This window comes from Vanrija pseudolonga, chromosome 3 (genome assembly GCF_020906515.1).
Source record: "Vanrija pseudolonga chromosome 3, complete sequence".
NCBI classification, from domain to species: Eukaryota; Fungi; Basidiomycota; class Tremellomycetes; order Trichosporonales; family Trichosporonaceae; genus Vanrija; species Vanrija pseudolonga.
Genome location: NC_085851.1, coordinates 2488571 through 2509107, shown reverse-complemented (window position 1 = coordinate 2509107; position 20537 = coordinate 2488571). Strand labels below are relative to the sequence as shown.

General features: G+C 62.1%; 6 protein-coding genes across 6 annotated transcripts; 4 read left to right on the top strand and 2 right to left on the bottom strand.

Moving 5' to 3' along the window:
- Window positions 1-224: 224 nt before the first annotated feature.
- Window positions 225-1455, bottom strand: RPS8 (40S ribosomal protein S8). The gene is made up of 4 exons (XM_062771076.1): window positions 1343-1455; window positions 1176-1238; window positions 937-1120; window positions 225-665 (listed from the first exon to the last, which is right to left on the bottom strand). The coding sequence occupies exons 2-4, from the start codon at window positions 1235-1237 to the stop codon at window positions 279-281; spliced, it is 633 nt and encodes a 210-aa protein (XP_062627060.1). The 5' UTR covers window position 1238; window positions 1343-1455; the 3' UTR covers window positions 225-278.
- A 716-nt stretch (window positions 1456-2171) lies between these two features.
- URA5 (Orotate phosphoribosyltransferase) lies at window positions 2172-3036 on the top strand. Its single transcript, XM_062771075.1, has 2 exons — window positions 2172-2276; window positions 2359-3036. Exons 1-2 carry the CDS (start codon window positions 2185-2187, stop codon window positions 2921-2923), a joined length of 657 nt encoding a protein of 218 aa, XP_062627059.1. The 5' UTR covers window positions 2172-2184; the 3' UTR covers window positions 2924-3036.
- An 82-nt stretch (window positions 3037-3118) lies between these two features.
- Window positions 3119-5155, bottom strand: ORC4 (Origin recognition complex subunit 4; the record flags this gene model as incomplete). Its single annotated transcript, XM_062771074.1, has 3 exons — window positions 3119-3886; window positions 3923-4324; window positions 4361-5155. 3 exons carry the CDS (start codon window positions 5153-5155, stop codon window positions 3119-3121), a joined length of 1965 nt encoding a protein of 654 aa, XP_062627058.1.
- A 212-nt stretch (window positions 5156-5367) lies between these two features.
- On the top strand, window positions 5368-6699 carry Alyref2_1 (Aly/REF export factor 2; the record flags this gene model as incomplete). The annotated part of the gene is made up of 6 exons (XM_062771073.1): window positions 5368-5535; window positions 5573-5755; window positions 5807-5854; window positions 6128-6230; window positions 6278-6494; window positions 6537-6699. Exons 1-6 carry the CDS (start codon window positions 5383-5385, stop codon window positions 6697-6699), a joined length of 867 nt encoding a protein of 288 aa, XP_062627057.1. The 5' UTR covers window positions 5368-5382.
- Window positions 6700-7185: 486 nt separating this feature from the next.
- qa-y_1 (Quinate permease) lies at window positions 7186-8778 on the top strand (the record flags this gene model as incomplete). The annotated part of the gene is made up of 2 exons (XM_062771072.1): window positions 7186-8488; window positions 8541-8778. The coding sequence occupies 2 exons, from the start codon at window positions 7186-7188 to the stop codon at window positions 8717-8719; spliced, it is 1482 nt and encodes a 493-aa protein (XP_062627056.1). The 3' UTR covers window positions 8720-8778.
- Window positions 8779-9945: 1167 nt separating this feature from the next.
- On the top strand, window positions 9946-20403 carry UAC1 (Adenylate cyclase). Its single transcript, XM_062771071.1, has 10 exons — window positions 9946-10609; window positions 10648-10793; window positions 10844-10913; window positions 11283-11736; window positions 11773-12255; window positions 12293-12533; window positions 13704-14609; window positions 14656-16133; window positions 16184-19646; window positions 19684-20403. Exons 1-10 carry the CDS (start codon window positions 10401-10403, stop codon window positions 20232-20234), a joined length of 8001 nt encoding a protein of 2666 aa, XP_062627055.1. The 5' UTR covers window positions 9946-10400; the 3' UTR covers window positions 20235-20403.
- The last annotated feature ends 134 nt before the right edge of the window (window positions 20404-20537 follow it).

Sequence of the window (20537 nt, the reverse complement as noted above, 5' to 3'; positions counted from 1 at the left end):
GTAGCTGGTGAGCGGGCAAGGTCACCAGCTACCTACACCGTTGCACACTTCACGTAGAAGTTGATCGGCAGCCATCAGTGACGTCGCAGCGACAGGTTCATGGCGACCTCAACGCCCCATCAATCACACGACTTCCAAAACTTGCTCGTCAGTGTGTCACGCTCTAGTCCCTCCAGCCACGCCTGCACCCAGCTCGCCTTCGGCTCGTTGGCCCCGGCCCCCACTAATGAAGCATGTGAATCCATCCTGTTCGTACAAGCGTCCCCAAGCGACCCCACTTAGGCGGCGTGCTTCTGCTTGCGCGACTGGAGCTTCTTGAGGTAGAAGTCGAGCTCCTTGCCCTCAAGGATGTAGCCGTCGGCGCGACCAGACTGGCCGGGGCGCGACGAGATGATGGCGAGGAGACGACCAGTCTTGAACTGCTGCTCAAGGTGGGGGTCGATCTTGCCGTCCTTCTTGCGCTCGGCGAGCACACGCTGGACGTGGTTCGACTTCTTGACCTCCTCGACGGGCTCAGCGGCGGCGGTGCCGGCCTTGGCGCGGAACGCGGGCTGGGCGTAGTGCGACTCGTACCACTGGCGGAAGGGGGTGGCGTCGATCTCGATAACGGCCGACTTGACGAGGGTCTGGGTACGGAGGAGCTCGTTGTTGGTGGCGTTGTAGCGCTGCGGGACGTGTGAGCAAAAGTTGAAGGTTTTGGTTGTTGGGTTGGGAGAGGGCAAAAAATCACCCCATCGTGCTCCACCTGCACGCCGTCCTCGCCAGCACGGTCTGCACACGCAGAGCACTCTTTTCTGCTTGCTAGGTCGTGTGCAGGTGGTCGCTACTCCGTCCCCATCATCGTTCCCTGGATAGCTGAAAAGTTTCGATGACTGTCCAGTCCATCCCCAATCCTTGCCCTCCTTGCCCTCTCCCGTCCCAGCTTGCTCTACTCACGACCTGGAGGAGACGCGTCTTGCGGGTGATGGCCTCCGAGCCCCAGGCGAAGTTGCCGGTGTCGAGGCGGAGGGCACGGTACTTGGTGTTACCACCACGGGTGCGGACGGTGCGGATGCGCTTCGAGGTGTCGAGCTTGGTCATGGCGGGCTGACGGCCGAGCTCGTGCTTCCTCTTCTTGCGGCTGTAGCGCGTCAGCGACATGTCCTTGCCCACTCCATCGCCAGAGGCACACTCACTACTGGGCGCGGCGGGCGCCAGACGCCGAACGCTTGTGGCGGGAGTCGCGAGTGATACCCATTCTGCAGTGGTCAGCGGTCGCTCGTCGTGTCGATGGCGGCGATGCGAGTCGGCGTCGTCGTCGTCGAGGTGTCGAGGAGGGTGGTGGCTGGGGCTAGACACTCACTTGAAGTTGTCGGACGAAGAAGAGTGGACACACGCACAAGTGGGAAGTAACAGCCAGCGAGCGGCCGTGCTGCTGCTGCCAGTGCAGGGAGGGGGGAGGAGGGCTGTGGGCGGAGGCAGCCAGGCAGCACCACCCAGGCCACCACCACCACCACAGGGATCGCTGGTCGCCTGGGTGGTGTTCGCCTACAACCCATTTCGACGGAATCAAATATTAACGGGAGCAAATAAATGCCACATGGTGACTTTCGCCGAAATGCCGTGGCTGGATCGGTTCTAACAGTCTTGTCGCCGAATCTGTCGATATCGTGCCTGGAAATGAACCCTGACTGTTGACGATCAGGATGCACCTCGGTGACCTTGACGGTTTGCCACTGCAGGCCAGGTCGCGCAATGCTCCTCTTCAACCATGCTGCTGCCAAGACCAATGTCGCTTGAGGACTTCTGATTCCAACCTAACCCTCATGCACCACTGCCCAAACTTCGATCAGGCAGACGTGTCTCGACTTGACCCGATGGGCTTTCGCTTCGGGTCGTGTGAGGACCTGTGACGAGTGACAAGCCAGGCTCGTAAGCAAAGTGGATGAATCTGGATCATACCTGCATCCTATGCATCTCGACTGTGCTCTTGCCGTCTCACCGACGCGCCGTCGCTCGCAGTCGGCCAGTCGGTCGCCATCGCCATAACGCGTCCCGATCGCGATCGCGCCGCCACAACGGAACCAAATCCCCTCCCCCCCCCCCCCAAGCGTTATCGCATCGCACCTACACTACCAATTTTGGAGACCCCAGCTCGTCTCTCTCCTCTCTTCTCCTCTCCCTTCTCAGAATGCAAGCATAACCATGGCCGCTACTGACTTCAAGACGCACTTTATCGAGGCGGCGATCGCGAGCGGCGTGCTGCTGTTTGGCGAGTTTACGCTCAAGTCGGGCCGGTGAGTAGGCGAGCTGCGAGCCGCGAAGCGGCGAGCAAGTCGTCTTCAAGTCGTCTTGTTCGGCAACTCACGCGGCACGCAGCAAGTCGCCCTACTTCTTCAACGCGGGCCTGCTGTACGACGGCAAGCTCCTCTCGTCGACGGCCGAGGCGTTCGCGTCGACCATCCAGTCGTCCATCCCGGCCTTCGACGTGCTCTTCGGCCCGGCGTACAAGGGCATTCCCCTGGCCGCTGTGACGGCCGTCGCGCTCGCCAACCGCGGCGTGGACACGGTGTACACTTACAACCGGAAGGAGAAGAAGGACCACGGCGAGGGCGGCTCGCTCGTCGGCGCCGGCCTGGAGGGCAAGCGCATCGTGGTCATTGACGACGTCATGACTGCCGGCACGGCGATCCGCGAGAGCATCGCGATCATCAAGGAGCAGAAGGGCACGCTTGTCGGCATCGTCCAGCTCGTCGACCGCCAGGAGCGCGGCAAGACGGGCGACAGCAGCACCATCCAGGAGGTCGAGCGCGAGTTCGGCATCCCCGTCGTGCCCATCATCAACTTGACCGACATCATCGCGTACCTCAAGAACAAGGGCGGGTACGAGGCCCAGGTTAAGGCGATTGAGGAGTACCGTGCCCAGTACGGCGTCGTGGTTTAGAAGAGCGGATAAGGTGTAGCTAGAGATGGACTAGTTGGGCTGCGTTGGACTGGTTCTGGTTCTGGTGGCACTGGGCAGGGGCAGGAAGGACGAGCCAGTTGAACCTCGCGACGGCGCCACACCGCACCTCCCTCGAGCACATGATATGATACATACAAACAGCACTGTCTGCTCTACCCCAACCTCCCTTACGCCCTACGCGTGCCCGTCCATCAGCTTGCCCCAGCTCTGCAGCTCGGGCCCCATCCCCGCGCCGCCGTCGCCGCGGAAGTACTGCACCACCTCGTTGGGGCTGAGCACCGAGCGGACCTTGGCGAAGCGGCGGCCTGCGGACGCGGGCCCAGCAGCAGCGAGCAGGCCGAGCGCGCGGCAGTGGTCAAAGCCGCGGTACAGCAGCTCGAGGGGCCAGCGGGCGCGGCCGCTCCCCACAAGCCTGGTTCGCGCAAACTTGAGGTACTCGTCCTCGACCTGCGCGAGGCTGAACTCTGGCCGGCCGGCCAGCGCGAGGTGTTTTGCGATGATGAGCACGCCGAGGGCCGGGTGCGGGAGGCCCTTGAGCTTGGCATGCGACAGGCCCCAGCCCGCAAGCTCGGTCTGGTGCAGCACCGAGAAGCACAGCACGGGGACGGAGAGAAAGTCGAGCTGGCTGCTTAGTACCGAGGTGATCGGGCCAATGAAGGGGCGGTACAGGACTCGCACGTCGGTAGTCAGGCCTGCCAACCGCTCGAGCGCGACAGAGACCTTGTCGTTGTCGAGCAACATGTCGACGGCGAAGGCCCAGTCGCCCATCCACTTTCTCGTCTCCTTGTCGGCCTCGTCGTCGCCGCGCTTCTCCCATGGCACAAGGGCGTAGCGGAGGAGTGTGCGCCAGCCAAGGTTGTCCGGCGCGAGGGGGGACGACACGCGCCACACGCGGTGGGAGAAGCGCGACTTGACGCGTTTCTCGAGCAGCAGGAGGGTGTCCTAGTGCGTCAGCGCCGACTAGCACGGCGCACTCACAACTCGGCATGTCACTCCGATGACTGCTATCCCTCGGCCTGTCGTCTCCACAGGTCCAGTCTGCACGCTCTGCACCACGTCTAGAAGACAATAAAGCAGTGCCTGTCGCGCATGCTCTGTGAACAGGTCGAACTCGTCGACGATGACGATGATCGCGCGCGGGGACGGCGCAGTGAGCAGCGCGAGTAGGTGGCTGGGCAGCGTGGTGGGTGCGTACTCGCCGCCGACCTCCTCCTCGTCGTCCTCGTCATCTGGCGTGGCAGCCTGCCCGGACGCCTCGGCGATCTGCCGCCCCATCTCGCGAATGGCTTTGCGGTCGTCGCTTTGTGCGAGGCCTGACAGCCGCACGACGATGGGCGGTGATGAAGTCGACGGGAGGAGGGCGAGCGCGCGCTCGACAGTCTGGCGGGTCAGCGACGCTGAGCTAGCAGCACCCACCTTGGTCTTGCCCACGCCTCGCGGACCGGTAACCAGCGCGCTGTTGCCCTCGCCCCGCTCCACGGTACCGCTGAGCAGCCCCACCAGGCCCTGCAGCGCCTCGTTCGTCTCCTCGTCCACGAAGGGCTCGACGGCGCGCGAGGTCAGCGTCGAGAGGATACGCAGGACGTGTGGGCGCGCCTCGGGCTTGAGCGGTTCCATGCTCGGGCGCGCCGACTCCAGGGGCACATCGTCGCGGCGGGCACGCAGCGAGTCGTTGTCGTCGTCGATGTCGTCGCCGGCAACTGCGCCAGCGTCGCCATTCGTGTCCTTGTCGTCCGCCTCATTGTCGTCCTCTCCCTCATCACCACCATACTCGTCCACCGCCTTGCCGATCACCCGCCCACTCCGCGTCAGCTTGGGCGCGCTCGCGTCGCCCTCGAAAGTAAAGTTACGCGCCTCGCGCTGCCGCCGCAGGCGCTCGTTGGCGAGGAACGCCTCGCGCGAGATGGAGGGCGACGAGCCGAATACGTCGTCGTCGAACGAGGGAAGGGCGTCGTGCGTCCCGTTTGTAGGCGACACCTTTGTGCGCTTGCTGCTCGACGCGGCTGCCAGGCTCTCAGCGACGCGCTTGGCCGACTTGCGCGCGCTGGGCGGGGTTGTCGCCGCTGCTGCTGCTGCCGAGGCCGCTGCGGCCTTTGGCGTGCGCTTGCTCGGCGTCGTGGCCGCCTTGGCTGGTGACGAGCCGCCCGCCCGCCGCGTGCGTTTGGACGGCGTGTCCTCGTCGTCGAGTTGCTTTGCCGGCGAGCGCGCCATGATTTTGGTGGTATTGTTGGAATCAAAAGTGGAGGGATGGACACTTGCATTGATTTCCGCGACGCGAGTGATATCAGGCACGGATGGGGCGGGCCTAAAAGTGACACTTGCGACTAGGCGCGCTGAAGAACAAATACGTACGGATTCCGCATGCGGCGGGCCATCACTCGATTGAAGCAACAACATTGAGAGTTGCATCTCTACTTCTCCTTCCTAACCATCACACAATGGACATTGACAAGCCCCTCGACGACATCATCTCGGCCAACCGCAAGCCCCGCGCGCCCAAGGGCGGCAGCGGTGGAGCCGGCGTTGGAGCTGGTGCTGACCGGGCCAAGCCCCGCGTGAGCAGGGACAGGCGCGACGCGGCGCCGTATGCCGTATGTCCTGCCTGCTGGACCACCAACTGATGCCCAGCGCCCGCCGCCCCGCTCGACAGAGGACAAGTGGGTGCACGACGCGTATGAGGGTGGCTCGCGCCGCGGAGGAGATCGCCGCGCGTCGGACCGGGAGCGCCGTGAGCCGGCGCCCTTTGTCGGCGCGTCGCCGCGCATCGAGATCTCGGGCCTGCACTACGAGGTGACGGTGGACGATCTCAAGGTGGGTGGTGGCGGGAAGAAGCAGTCGAGTAGTGGCTGACCGACTGTGCAGAACATCTTTGGGGAAGCAGGAACCATTGTCCAGGGCCCCACAATCCGAGTAAGCGTCTGTCTGACCTGACCCAATCGTTCGTTCGTCTGCACATCAATCGCCGACCTGGTCGCGTGCGCGCAAGAGCAACGCGGCGCGACGAGACGAGACGCGCTGAATGGCGGGGCTTGCGACGGAGCAGCCCCCTCGGTTACGTGAAGGCGAGGCGGCGGCGAGCGGGTCGATTCCACATGAGCAGAGAGAACTGAGCTCATGCTTGCCTCCTTCTTTGCTGTACTTGTGAGTGAGGTGGTTCTGGGGCTAGACTGACCCCGCAGCTAGTATGACCGCTCTGGCCGATCGACGGGTACCGCCACGGTCGAGTACGCCTCGGCGCAGCAGGCCAAGACTGCGATCAACAAGTTTGACGGGGCCATGACCAAGGGTGAGTGGGCGGGGTGTGTATTGTGTCCGTCCAGCTCTGACCATCAGGCCAAACCATCACGATCAAGCCCATCGCGCCCGCCCGTCCTCGCGAGGAGAAGGGCGGCAAGGACGCCGGTGGCTCGGGCGGTTCGCTCCTTGCTCGTCGCGGCGGAGGCGGCGGCAGCAAGTCTCTCGAGGCGCGGGTCGGCGGTCGGTCCGGCGACCGTGGCGACCAGCGTGGTGACCGCGGCGGTGACCGCGAGCGCAACAGCCGCGGCCGAGGGTATGTTGCCACATATCACATGGCGGCTGCTAACGACGCTAGTGGTAGCCGTGGCGGACGTGACGCGCGTGGCGGTGCGCGTGGTGGTGGTGGCGGAGGTGGTGGCGGCGGCGGTGGACGCCGAGGCCCGGCGACTGCCGAGGACCTGGACAAGCAGTTGGACGGATTCATGAAGCCGGCGGAAGGAGATGTCGCCATGGCGTGAGAGGCAGCACGTAGTAGTAGTGTGGGGCCGGCCGGCAATGTCGGCACGGTCGCGTCTATCAGTGGAATGATCTGCATCGTGTAGAGTGTTAGGGTACCGCCTTGGCTAAAAGTGACGTCTTTGCTGTGCGGGTATTCATGCGGGTGTTGAACTCGTGTGGTGCTAAGCGGCGACCCAGGCACCTCGGTGGCAGTTCATGCCAAGTCAGTTGACCCTGGCCCGTTTGCCTTTCCGCCCGCCACAGAGGCTCAAACACCCTGCGCCAAGCGACCGGCCCGCACAACCCAACCAACAAGCTTGTCAGACATGTGTCGGCGCAACTCGGCGGCTGGTGAGTGCGTGGTGAGTGGTGCGTGCTCTACGTGCCTGCCGAGGCTCTGCACCGCTCTGCAGGCGCCACACTCGGCCCGCCTCTCCACATTCAAACCAGTACATAACCGCGTGCCCGGCGCTCCGTGGCACGCCCCCACCCACCACACCACCAACATGACTCACGCACATTCACCCCCGCCAACGACCACCACCCGCGCATGGCTGCCGTGTGTGGCCGCGCTGCTCAGCTTCACGATGTACGCTGTCAACCAGTTCACGTTCAGCCAGAGCACCACGGGCGCGCTGTTCCTCAGCTCGTCCCTTACGCGCTCCATGTCGCAGGTCGACCGCAGCCTGAACAACATGTACATTACCCGCGTGGTGGCGTTCATCTGCACCGGCTTCCTCATCACGCCCGGCGTCCTCCTCCTCGCCGGCCGCCGCGGCGCGCTCCTTATCGGCTCGGGCATCGTCCTCATCGCCGGCATCGTCCTCGTCGCAGCGATCAAGTTCCTCGCCGCCGACTACGCCGCCACGGCCCTCCTCGCCATCGGGCACGGCATCGCCGTCCCTTCCGCCCTGCTGTACGCTGCCGAGCTCGCACCCACGCTCTTGCGCGGCAAGATCCTCGCGTTCGCCAACCTCGCGTGGGCGCTCGGCTACCTCGTCGTGTACTGGGTCTTCTGGGGCATAACGTGGGCGTTCACCGACAAGTCGAACGAGCAGATCTGGCCCCTGTACCGCGGCTGCGCATCCTTCATGTTCTTGTTCTCCATTATCGTCCCCGTGTCCATGCTCTTCGCGCCCAACACCCCCCCGCTCGGAAGCGATGGGCACGGCGACGGCGACGCGTCGCGGCGCCCGCTCGCGACCGTCGTCGCCGCCGGGTTCCCCGCCAAGCGGGTCGCCCTCGCGTTCGCGCTCAACGCCCTCGCATCCATGGTCGGCACGAGCGAGGTGAGCCGCTGGAGCACCCTCGTGTACTCTCGTGGCTTTTCCAGAAACTATCCCATCTCCAGTCACTTCGGCCCGTCGTTGGCCTCCTGGATTGTGTATTCCGTGGACACGGTCGTCGGCGTGCTCGGCGCTGCTGTTGGCCTGCTACTTATCGACAAGATCGGCCGCCGCAAGCTTTTGATCGCTGGTTCGGCCGTTCTCGCGCTCTGCATGGTTATCATTGGCGGCCTCGGCGCCGGGTACGGCTCCAGCCGGCTCTTCGGCACGTTCAGCTACAGCGAGCGTGATGAACCCAAGTACTACTCCGCGGCGCTTGGCTACGCAGTCATGGACGTCGTGACCACTTTCGTCGCCGGCGCGACATGGAATTGCGTCGTCTGGGTGTACACTGCCGAGATGTTCGCGCCAGCTGTCGGCACGTGGGCCGTGCCCATGTCGTTCATGGTCAGCTCGATATCCTCGGCCATCTTCAACCACGTCGCGTTCAACAAGTTTGCTGAGAAGGTCGGCTTGCACATTTGTAAGTTGTGCCGCGGTGGAAGTAGTATCCACCTTCCTGACGCTCGCCCCAGTCTTCTTCTTCTTCGGCCTCAACATCCTCGTCGCCCTCTTCGTCTTCTTCTTCCTCCCCGAGACCAAGGGCGTGCCCCTCGAGAACATGGAGGAGTTGTTCACCGGCTCCGCTCGTCACGCTCACAGACTCGACATTCAGCACATTGACAGCAACGACAAGCGCGACGTGTATGCGTGATTGGAGAGAGGTAATAATCAATGTATTTGTAGTCCAGAAGAGTGATTACGGCTTGATGCAGTGGACTCAATAAGATGCTGAGCTGAGGTATTGACTGGTAGAAGATGTGGAGCGGGAGGACAACGGGGTCGAGTTCACAGGCCGTTTGTTCGAGTCAATTGTCAACTTGAACCCCACTTGCCGTTCTTCTTTTCTGACAGCATCTTTACAATCTCCTCCTCGACGATCAATGTTCCCCAGCAGCGTGGCGGCCCGAGCGCCAGCCAGTAGTTGCCATCCTCTGCCAGTCGTTTGAGTGATCGCTGGAGTCGTCGGGCTATTATATCCCAACATATATCCCTTATCCGGCGGCCCGGAAGGTGTGTGGCGCCACTCACACATCCTCGCACCAACAGCACACAGCACACAGCACACAGCACACAGCACACAGCACACAGCACACAGCACACAGCACACAGCACACAGCACACAGCACACAAAAAGCTCTCCCCCACTCCCGAACCCCGGCCGCCAGTCCCCTTCCTCCTGGGACCGGTTCGGATTCAGCGAGCGGGCTCGAACCCCCAACCTGCAGTCGTGGCGGGTGCAACCCCCGCCGGCAGGTTAGACCGCTGCTCCACGCACTGCTGCTGTGCTCGTGGTCGTGTCGCTCGACCAAGGCCAGGCCACCGCGTCAGTGGGCCTCGCGATACTGTACTATGTTCGCCAGCTCGTGGGCCGGCGCGGCCTGCGTACAGTGTAGGGATTTATACAGCTCCACAAAAGGTACTAGAGGGTGCAAGCGAGACATCGAGAGCACACGACGGGCATCAAACTCCAAGATTCATCTACTTCAACTCTACACACTGGTGTACACTTATGTTCCTCGTCTTTACATTGTCATTTTCTTTGCTCTGCAGTGTGGTGTGTGTGTACCTACCTGCAAAGTCGTGCTCCTCACCATGGTTGAGGCGGCGCACCAAACCCATCCACCCGCCACTCCACTCCCCTCATCACTTGTCTGCCAAGATTTCAGTCACCCAAAAATTACCCCCGCCCGTCTATTAGCCATCAATCTGATTCCGTTAAATGACAGTTTTGTAATAGGGCGCACTTGGCCGGTTCCAGCAGCACTCCCCGCCGTGTCCGCATCCAGCGGGCGGCGCACCACCCAACCGGCGGACCACCACCACCGAGGTCAATCCTCCTTTGCATCTCGCCTTCCCCTTCCATCATCATCATCATCCTCTCGTTCTTATACCCAAGTCTCATATCCTTGTCCTCCTCTCCTCCCCCTTCGCATCTCCCTCTTCGACTCCTCTTACACGTCGCGCCTGTCTCCGCTCGCATCGCATTACCCGTCTCGCTCCCTCCTGTCACCCTACAAGTGTTTGTTGTCCCAGCACTGGCCCCAAGCGTCAAACACAAACAAACCAGCCCAGCAACAACCTTCCCTCCCGCCAGGCAGTTCACAACAACCATCCAGCATACGCATTCTAGGCGCATCCTTGTACCTCCCAAACTCGTCACTTGCGAACATCCAAGCTCTCTCCCGCCCCCCCTCCTTACATGCTCATGATCGGCACCAGCTGTTGATTCTCGCGCCGTCTCCTCGCCCCAAGCCACCACCCCGTCAAGCCTCCACCTCCACCCCTCCCAACCACCCCGCTGTTTCATCTCGCGTCTTCCGCTCACGCGCTCCATGTCGAGCATATACGACACCGAGTTCTCGCGCCGCATACGATCCTCTGTCTCTACGCCGCCGAGGTCACCCGCCAAGCGAGTACCCCACACCAAAGAACGAGATGTGTTCGGCGATGTTGAGCGCACGAGGAGTCCGCGCGGCATGAGCCCCCTGTCGTCGGTGTCGGCGAGCAAGGGCAAGGCCGTGGTGAGAGATTACGGTGACAGGTGAGCTGGATGAAGCATGGACGACAGCTGACAGCCAGGTTCATCCCCACACGAGATGGTTCAGACCTGCACGCCGCGTACGCGCTCTTACCCGACTCGAGTGGAAACCATGACGGCCCCTCCAAGCCTCGGCAAAGGAGGAAGAGCGGACATGGGCAGTGCACAGACGCCGAGGCCCGTCGTGGTGGGTTATTCTCCGCGCGAGGATGTGGGCCTTGCTGACGAGATGCGCAGAGGAAGTCAATGCGACGTTTTCTCATCTCCTGAAGAACGAGCTCTTCCCCGTGCCTCTCTCGCCGTCACGGTCAGCCTCGCCGTCGCAGCGACCCCAGCCGTCCCCTTCTCGTCACGCCCAGCTCAGGCGGCCCATCACATTCAACGCATCCAACCTGCCAAACCTGCCAAATCCTAACGTCCCAATCTCCAGTGCTGGGACAACACCATTACACCATCATCCCCCACCCGGCGTCTCTGGCGCGGGAGACCGCGCTGACCGCGAGCTGTCGCCAGCATCTCACCTTCCTCCTCTACCCCTCCACGCGCCGTCAACGCCAACATCTGGAAACAGCCGCCCTCCGGGAGCGGGACCGAGCTCGTCCCAACACCGTGCCCATCAGTCTCAGGTCGCGCTGACCTCGGGCTCGGGCGGCGCAGGCGTCCGTACCCCGCCCAGCCGCAAGTCGGCCTTCTCCCCGCCACCGTCAGGTAACCATGGCTCGCCTGTGACGCCATCGAAGAAGAGGATCCTCAACTTTTCGTCGCCAGCTTCAAGGCGAATGGCCCAGCTCACCAACGGCGGCACCCTCGACGACATGAACCACGACAGGTATAGCCTGAGTCCAGTTGGCCGCGATACGCAGCGAGTACTGCTCAGCCCCCGCAAGAGTGTCAGACAAATCTCACGAACACCGTTCAAGGTGCTTGACGCGCCTGAACTCGCCGACGACTTCTACCTCAATCTCGTTTCATGGTCCCAGTCCAATATCCTCGCCGTCGGACTCAACAGCTGTGTGTACTTATGGAGCGCACAGACCAGCAGAGTCACCAAGCTCTGCGAGATGGCTGGCAGTGGCGTTGATGGTGACGACTGTCTGGATACGATTACCGGGCTCGAGTGGACCAACAAGGTAGGAGACTTGGCGATGGCCGAGCTGACGTTCCAGGGAAGCACAATAGCTATTGGCACAAGTCACGGCTCGGTCGAAATCTGGGACGCCGAGTACTGCAAGCGCATCCGCACAATGTCTGGGCACACGGCGCGTGTCGGCTCGTTGGCATGGAACAACCACATCCTGTCATCAGGCTCCCGGGATCGCACCATTCTGCACCGCGACACTCGTGCTCCCGATCAGTACATTCGACGCCTCTCCGGCCACCACAAGCAAGAAGTCTGTGGTCTCAAGTGGAACTTGGATACCGACCAGCTTGCGAGCGGTGGCAACGATAACAAGTTGTTTGTCTGGGGAGGCACGGACACGCGTCCGACCTGGCGCTTTGGCGAGCACCGTGCGGCCGTCAAAGCCATCGCATGGAGCCCTCACCAGCGCGGCGTCCTAGCCAGTGGTGGCGGTACTGCCGACAAGAAGATTCGATTCTGGAACAGTCTCACCGGTGGTCTCGTCAGCGAGTGGGATACGGGTTCGCAGGTGAGTTAGACTCAGGCAGGCTCCTCTAACTCTGCAGGTCTGCAATCTCATGTGGTCCAAAAACTCGAACGAGCTGGTCTCGACCCACGGCTACTCTGGAGGGCCTGTCCAGAACCAGATTCAAATCTGGAAGTACCCATCCATGACTCAAGTCGCAACGCTCACGGGCCACACATATCGTGTGCTCTACCTCGCCATGAGCCCCGACGGCCAGACGATTGTGACGGGTGCCGGTGACGAGACGCTTCGCTTCTGGAATGCCTTCCAGAGAGGGAGCGGTGAGGCGCCGTTGAGCCTCGGGGGAGGGCAGCTGAGTGGCCTGAACCCCTTTGCCAAGTTGAGGTGATGGTGGTGTAGTCTCCCATGTGTGCATTGAGATTGGTGGGTTTGCATATACATGTAGTGTTTGTCGTTGTGTGTGTCTCTTTCCTCGCCTTTTCCCTCCCCCCACTGTAGAATAGATTTGTCTAGTAGGCATGCAGATGGCATTGATCGAGCAGTGGTTGGTTTGGTGTTTGACGTGCGATGTGCCCGTGCCTCGCGGGTGGATGAGCGAAGGAGGTTGCCGTGATGCGCGTGATGGGCGGCGGCGGGCAGCCAAGCCAGCGAGGGGGAGGGGAGCCAGAGGCCATAGGGGAATTGGGATCCAGCAGAGTCCAACTGACCTCATTGCCGCTCTTGTCAGGAACGAGCGCTGCTGCCTACAGTGGGGGATGCCGCCCGCCCGCAAGCAGAGCAGCAGCCAGAGACACTGAGGCGGGTCACGATGCATGCTACCTACCTCACTTCGCTAGCCGGCCAGAGCATCTCCAGCACCAGCAGCATCGTTCACAGCGTCATCACACATCCCCTCACTCCAGTGTCAGCCAGCCAGTCAGCCAGCCAGCCACGGCGCACACTGTGCAGTGTGGCCCATCAATTCCCCCACCCCCACACACGTCAAATCCCCCCCCTCCCCGCGTCCAGCTAGCCGCACCCAGCACAGCCAGCAGCCACCATCACCACCACGGCCGCCCACAGCCACTTGCCACCTCTTGGCATTCCTGCTGCTGCTCCTACACCCCCCCCCCCCGCATGTGTGATTGAGCAGCTCTCCTGCCGCCGCGACGACGCAGCGAGCGCAACTCCAAGCCCCGCCGCGACGCAGGTGAAACTGCATAGTGCTTGCTTGCCTGCTTCCTTCCCCCCGACCCGACCCACCTCCACCAGTGACTGACGCCCCCGACGTCGCCTCGCCGACCCCGCCGACGCCCAGCCCTGCCCCTCCCTCCCTCCCTCCCTCCCTCGGCCCAGGCCATCACTCATCCCCCCATCTCCCCTCCTCAACATGTCGGGTCCACCGCCAGCCGGCAACGCCGGCAACAAACGATCCACACGCTCCCCACCCCAGCCCCCTCCACAACTCGACATTCCAAAGGGGGCCATCCCGTCCTTCCTCTCGCCCGCAGACAACTTGTTTGACGGCGCGACATTCGCCTCCCCGCTCTCAATGGTCGACGAGCACGCCCCGCCAGGCGGCGGCTATGTCGCACCCTTCGACACGAGCTTCCTCGGCGTCGACGCCGACCCCGACCCGCTCGGCACGCACGGCGCCGGCGCGCAGAACGGCAACGGCGACCATGGCGACCTGCACTCCGAAGCAGAGCACTACCCCGGCCTTGTCGTGTCCAACGGCATGGGGCTCTCGTTCGACAACGAGATGGCCGACATCCTCGACCCGTCGGCCAAGCAGCAGAGCGTCACGACACCGGCAGCAGCGCCCAACATCGCCCCCTGGCTGCAGGAGGACGAGCCGACCCCGCGCCCCGCGCCAACGCCGACGCTCGACAGCCCGCGCCCGCCCAGCCCGGCGCCGACGGCCGCCTCGGGCGGCTCGGCGGGCCTCAGCCAGCCCCCGACACCCGTGATGGGCGGCACTGAGAAGGTGGAGAAGCGGAAGCACCATTTCCCGTCGGTTCCTTCGCTTCCGCGCGTGCTGAGGCACCACCAGCACCACCACCACCACTCGCAGGACGACACCGAGTATCCCGGCACGCCGAGCGGTGCGCCGAGCCCGCGCTCGGGCAGTGTGTCGAGCCTGGTCGACACGGCGGCCGCGACCCCTGCGGGTTCGAGGGCGCCGAGTATCCGCGGTGGACAGCGCGAGCCGAGCCCGCCCCCGTTCGAGCGTGAGAGACAATACTCGATCGCGTCGACGGGCTCGGCGTCGTCCAGCCACTCGACACACCGCTTCGCCCGCTTCGGCAGCGTCGCGGCTGGCGCGTCGACGTCGCCCGTGGAGAAGAAGCAGAAGGGCGGCCTGTTTAGCAAGTTGAAACGCCGGACGGGGCAGAGCGTCAGCGCTGCGTCGGGATGTGAGTTATGCGAGGCGAGGGGGTTGGGTATGACTGACGCACACAGTCTCGACACATCCTGATCTCCGGCCGATGCCACAGAGGAGCGTTACTGGACCGCAGCAGCAACGCCAGCAGTCGATCTCGGTCCCAGGAGGACTGACGATGACGAGCCTGCCGACCGGAGGGCAACGGCAGGCGAGTATCTCGTCGACGAGCAGCAGCAGCGGCAGCACGTACCCCGCCTTCCCGTCGCCGCTGAGCAGGAGACGGTCATCACGCGCGGCGACGAGTGACATCTCGCCGCTCGACGAGCTAAGCGAGCCGGAATTCCACATCGACATGGATCTCGACGACATGGAGGGCATCGTCGACCCGACGCTGATCAACGCACGCCCGTCGGTGCCAGGGCCTGTTTCAGGCGAGGATGCGCCCGACCTGGGACTCGCAGACGCGCTGCACCATACCAGCAGCTTCGCCTCCGGGACAGACGTCCCACCAGGCAGAAGCATCGTGCAAGAGTCTACAGGTGCCGCGAGCTTCGCGAGAGCCAACCCGTTCGCGTCGACTGGCTCGTCAGGCGGCTCGGACCAGCTCAAGGCTGGGGCCCACACCCCGCCATCGCCGTCAGATGTGTCGCCTAAACACTCGACTGTGCCTGGTGCTAGCAACGCGCCCAGGAGACCATCACAGCTGAGAAATGTCAAGATGGACTCGATCGATTCATCCGCGTCAGACCAGACGTCGCCGCTCGCCCCGTCCTGGGCCCAAGGCATGACGGGCAGCAAGGCGGGCATGTTCAGCGACCCGTTCGGTGTCGCCGTCGCTGGGAGTGGGGCACAGACGTCTGTCTCGCCATCACGAAACGACTACCTCAAGGGCCCGCATGGGAGTATCGCCCCGGCGATCCCGCCGTTCTCGGCCACGTCAAGTGCTGCGGCGTGGGCTGCCCCGGAGTCATGGGGCGTCGAGGGAGACGAGCTGGGCGAGGAGGACGAGGAGGGAGGTTTGAGCGAGGAGGACGAGGACTGGGCCGAGGAGGACGGCAACAGGGTAACCACCCCCACACAGCTGGACCCACAGCGTGGCAGCGCTGGCAGTGACCAGTTGCACAATGGCAACCAACATCACCACCACCACCACCATCACCACAAGAAGAAGGCCCACACAGGCAACACTATCAAGGGCGTGCCGACCGGCGAGGGCGCTCTGCCCAACGTGCCTCACTTTACGAGGATATACCTCGACGACGGGTCATATTCGATCATGTCCTTCCTGCTCACAACAACAACAGCAGAAATCATCAATATCCTCGCCGGCGGAACAGAGGGCAAGAAGGTTCAGACCAGCATGAAGCTCTACGTCCGCGAGCACGGACAGGACCGACAACTGCTACCTGGCGACCGACCATTGGGGCTGCAGGCTCGACGACTGCTGCAGGCTGGCTACACCGAGGCCGAGCACATCGAGGAGATTGGAAAGGAGGACTTGACGATGCTCTGCAAGTTCATCTACCAGACGCCAGTGTTGCCAGTCATCAATCCGGTAAGTTGAGCTGCGTTGGCCTCGACGAACGATAGCTGATACTCTCACAGGAAGAGGAATCCGCGTACGAGTCGTTCGAGTTCATCGACCTCTCCGGCCGCGACCTCCAGGTCATCCCCATCTTCCTTCACCTGCACGCCGACAACATCATTATTCTCAATGTGTCGCGCAACCCCATGACCGACTTGCCGCTCGACTTTATCGACGCGTGTACCAGCCTCAAGGAGCTGCGCATGTCCAACATGGCCCTCAAGCGAGTACCGGCCAGTATCCGCTCGAGCGCCACCCTGTCCCGTCTCGACCTGTCGTGTAACCGCATTGCCGATCTCGAGTCGGTCAACCTGTCGGACATCACCACTCTGCTCTCCCTCAAGGTCCAGAACAACAGGCTCAGCTCGATCCCGTCCTACTTCCTCCAAATGAAAGCACTCAAGTACCTCAACATCTCGAACAATGTGTTCGAAAAGTTCCCCGAGGTCGTGTGTGAGATGAGCAACCTTGTTGATCTCGACGTGTCATTCAACCAGATCGACGAGCTGCCTTCCGAGATGTCCAACCTCAAGTCTCTGGAACGTCTCACGTGTGTTGGTAACGCGCTGAGAGAGTTCCCCGAGTCGTTCAGCACGCTCGCCAACCTTCGAGTCCTCGACGTTCGCCGTAACAAGCTCATCGACTTGACGCCAGTGTACGCATTGCCGAACCTCGCGACGCTCCGTGCCGACAGCAACGACCTGGTTACCCTCGACACGGAGCTCGGAGCAAAGGTCCGAGACTTCAGTGTGCCCCACAACTCGATCACGCGGTTCACGCTGGCATGCTCACCCGGTTCGACCATCTCGTACTCGCTCACGCACCTCAACCTGTCATACGGCAAGATCTCGGTGCTGGACGACGGTGCCTTGAGTGAACTGGTCAATCTGGTGGAACTCAACCTCAACTTCAATCAGTTCAACCGTCTCCCGCAGACGCTTGACAAGCTGGTCAACCTCGAGGCCTTCTCATGTACCGACAACATGCTGTCAACCTTCCCTGTGGGCTGCCTGGGCAATATGACCAAGCTGAGAATCTGCAACATCCACAATAACAACCTTGCGGAGATTCCGGCGGATCTGTGGCTGTGTCCCTCACTCGAGGTCATCAACCTCTCATCCAACCTGTTGCAGCTGCTCCCCAATCCGCCCACGTCGTGGGTCGACAAGGCGATGGACCCGCAGCGCAAGTTGTCGGTCGTGTCGTCGACTTCGGACAAGTCCAGACGGGTTCCGCCAGCGGGCGTCTCGCTCAAGAGCCTCTTCCTCGCCGATAACCGCCTCGCCGACGAAATCTTCCACCAGATCGCCCTCTTCTCCAAGCTCAAGGTCTTGAACGTCAGCTTCAACGAGATCCAGGAGATCCCATCCTACACGCTCAGCCGGTGCGACAAGCTTGAACAGCTCTACCTCTCGGGCAACAAGCTCACCTCGCTTCCATCGGAGGACCTCGAGCAGCTCACAAACCTTAGGGTGCTCCACGTCAACGGTAACAAGCTCCAGACACTACCAGCCGAGCTCGGCCATCTCTCGCATCTCAGCCACTTGGACGTCGGCTCCAACGTCCTCAAGTACAACATTTCCAACTGGCCTTATGACTGGAACTGGAACTGGAACACGGCACTGCGGTACCTGAACTTGTCGGGCAACAAGCGTCTCGAGATCAAGCCCAGCAGTGGTCAAGAGATGTCGCATGCGACAGTGCATCAGCAGCATGCTGCCGGCCCAAGGAAGGACTTGTCCGACTTCAACGGTCTCACCCACCTACGTGTTCTGGGCCTGATGGACGTCACCTTGCGTATCCCCTCGCTTCCCGACGAGTCGGACGAAAAACGTGTACGAACGTCATTCTCTGAGATCAACAACATGGCATACGGCATCTCAGACATGCTTGGCTCGGTTGAGCACTTGGCAATGTTTGACCTCGCAGTCCCCAACTTTCGAGGAAGCGCACAAGAATGCTTGTTTGGCATGTTTGGTCGTGCCGCTCCATCTGTCCCTGCAGGCAAGATCCCCAAGTACTTGCAAGAGAACTTCTCCAGCACCCTTGCGGACCAGCTCAAGGTGCTCCAGCCCGAGGAAGCCGTCACCGAGGCATTACGACGGACATTCTTGAACATCAACAAGGCGACGTTTGACCACCTGTCTGGCATCGACGACCGTCACCGCCCCTCGGACGCAAGCTTCATGTCGATCGGCAACGCGCGCAAGTCGACCATGCACTCGCAGCTACGAACCGGTGCCTCAGGCGCGGTGGTGTACGTTGTCGACAAGACGTTGCACTGCGCCAACGCTGGCGACGTTCTTGTTGTGCTCTCTCGCGGTGGCAACTACGAATTGTTGTCGAGGCGGCACGACCCCACTGAGCGTGACGAAAGTCAGCGTATTCGACGAGCCGAAGCCTGGGTGTCGCCCAAGGGTCTGGTCAACGACGACAAGGAGATTGAGATCTCACGTGCGTTCGGATTCTACCAGGCCTTGCCGGCTGTCAACGCCTCGCCCGAAGTCCGCACCCGCGTGCTAACGGAGGCCGACGAGTTTGTGATTATCGGCAACTCGGCATTGTGGAAGTGCTGCTCGTACCAGACGGCGGTGGACATTGCACGTACCGCGAAGGACGACCCGATGATGGCCGCGCAGAAGCTGCGTGACTTTGCCATCTCCTACGGCGCCGAGGGCAGTGTCATGGTCATGGTTGTCAGCGTCAGCGACCTGTTCGGCAAGCGCGGTCGCGCTCTCACAGGTCCCGCTCCTCCCGAAGACGACCTCATCAAGCGCGCATACCAGAAGAGGCGCAACGCCGAGGTCGAGGTCGGTGATCGTACGCTCAACCGCTTGCAGCAGGAGATCGACCCACCAACCGGCACCGTCGCCATTGTGTTTACCGATATCGTCAACTCGACAGCCTTGTGGGAGACGAACCCGGGCATGCCTACTGCAATTAAGCTCCACCACTCGTTCATGCGCCGGCAGCTGCGACTCGATGGAGGCTACGAGGTCAAAACTGAAGGCGACGCTTTCATGGTGTCGTTCCAGAGTGTCACGGCCGCTTTGCTGTGGGCTTTCAACTGCCAGATTGGTCTGTTGCAACAGGAGTGGCCACGAGAGCTGCTTGAATCAGAGGACGGCAAGGTCATGTACGACTCGAAGGGCCACATCATCCACAGAGGTTTGCGAGTCCGAATGGGTGTCCACTGGGGCTCGCCCGAGTGCGAGGTCGATCCGATCACGCGCCGAATGGACTACTACGGCCCGATGGTCAACCGTTCGGCCCGTGTCAGTGCTGGTGCGGACGGAGGCCAGCTCATGGCGTCGCAGGATGTGCTCAACGTCATCCGCTCGCTGCGCGAGTACATTGAAAGCTCGGACGAGCACTCGCTCGACGAGTTGCCGCCTGACGTCAAGCGCGAGGTGCTGGAGCTCCGTCGTATCGGCGGTATTGAGATCAAGGAGGTCGGCGAGCGCAAGCTCAAGGGTCTAGAAGGTGAGTTGCGGCGTAATTGTGGCGCTAACGTGTGCAGTGCCCGAGAAGCTGTCGGTTCTGTTCCCGAAGACCCTGTCGGGTCGTCTCGAGCTCTTCTCCGGTTTGCGTGCCAACGTCGAGGTCAACGAAGCGCGGTCATACGCGTCCGAGAAGCACATCGAGGACGCGAGGCAGCTGTCGGCTCTGGTGCTCCGTCTCGAGGCGCTGTGCGCATTGCAGCATGCTCCTGCGCCGCCAGGCGACAGAACGGGCCCACTCAACAGCCCCGCACTCCCGCCACCAGAGCGGATGAGCCTGGCGTCGGCGAGAAAGAGCATCTCCACTGGTCCTGGGGCGCCTCCACGCCCCGCGCCGATCAGCGCGGCTCTGGGTCCGAGCATCCGCGACAACATCACCGAGGACGAGTTGATCGAAGTCCTCGGGAGCTTGACGACGCGTGCCGAGAACTCGCTCAGTACACTCTACCTCAAGCACCTTGGTGGCTTCTCTACGGTCCTCGCTGCGCTCGAAAAGGCCACGCGCGTAGACCAGTCGCTACTCGTGCATGCGCTGAGCCTGATGAACGGCGCGATGAGCGGCGCGCCATAGTCTTTCGACATTTCCCATTCTCCGTCTGTTTGTTTGTTTCGCTATACCTATCCCCCCCGCTGCTTCGTCTTGCTTCACGGCGTGTTTGTCTCCATCTTTAGTGTACCATCAAGTGGGAGAGTTGGTTGTGCGATTGCATAGAAAGTGTATGCCATGCAATGAAGTTGCCGCTGCTGCCATCGGTGGTGGTAATGGCATTGCCCGATCACAATGTCGTAATGGGCTCTCACCACCCAACTTTGGCGCGGTTGTTTCACATTGGCGGCAAGTGGAGTGTGGGTACCTACTTTGGTGGGGGTCGTG

Coding starts and splice junctions, on each gene's coding strand:
- RPS8 (XM_062771076.1), bottom strand. CDS start 1,237: ATGGGTATCACTCGCGACTCCCGCCACAAGCGTTCGGCGTCTGGCGCC. Junction 1,121..1,175: donor GGCGCCCGCCGCGCCCAGTA/GTGAGTGTGCCT, acceptor GACGCGCTACAG/CCGCAAGAAGAGGAAGCACG. Junction 666..936: donor AGACGCGTCTCCTCCAGGTC/GTGAGTAGAGCA, acceptor CACGTCCCGCAG/CGCTACAACGCCACCAACAA.
- URA5 (XM_062771075.1), top strand. CDS start 2,185: ATGGCCGCTACTGACTTCAAGACGCACTTTATCGAGGCGGCGATCGCG. Junction 2,277..2,358: donor TTTACGCTCAAGTCGGGCCG/GTGAGTAGGCGA, acceptor CGCGGCACGCAG/CAAGTCGCCCTACTTCTTCA.
- UAC1 (XM_062771071.1), top strand. CDS start 10,401: ATGTCGAGCATATACGACACCGAGTTCTCGCGCCGCATACGATCCTCT. Junction 10,914..11,282: donor GTGCCTCTCTCGCCGTCACG/GTCAGCCTCGCC, acceptor TACCCCGCCCAG/CCGCAAGTCGGCCTTCTCCC. Junction 19,647..19,683: donor CAAGCTCAAGGGTCTAGAAG/GTGAGTTGCGGC, acceptor TAACGTGTGCAG/TGCCCGAGAAGCTGTCGGTT.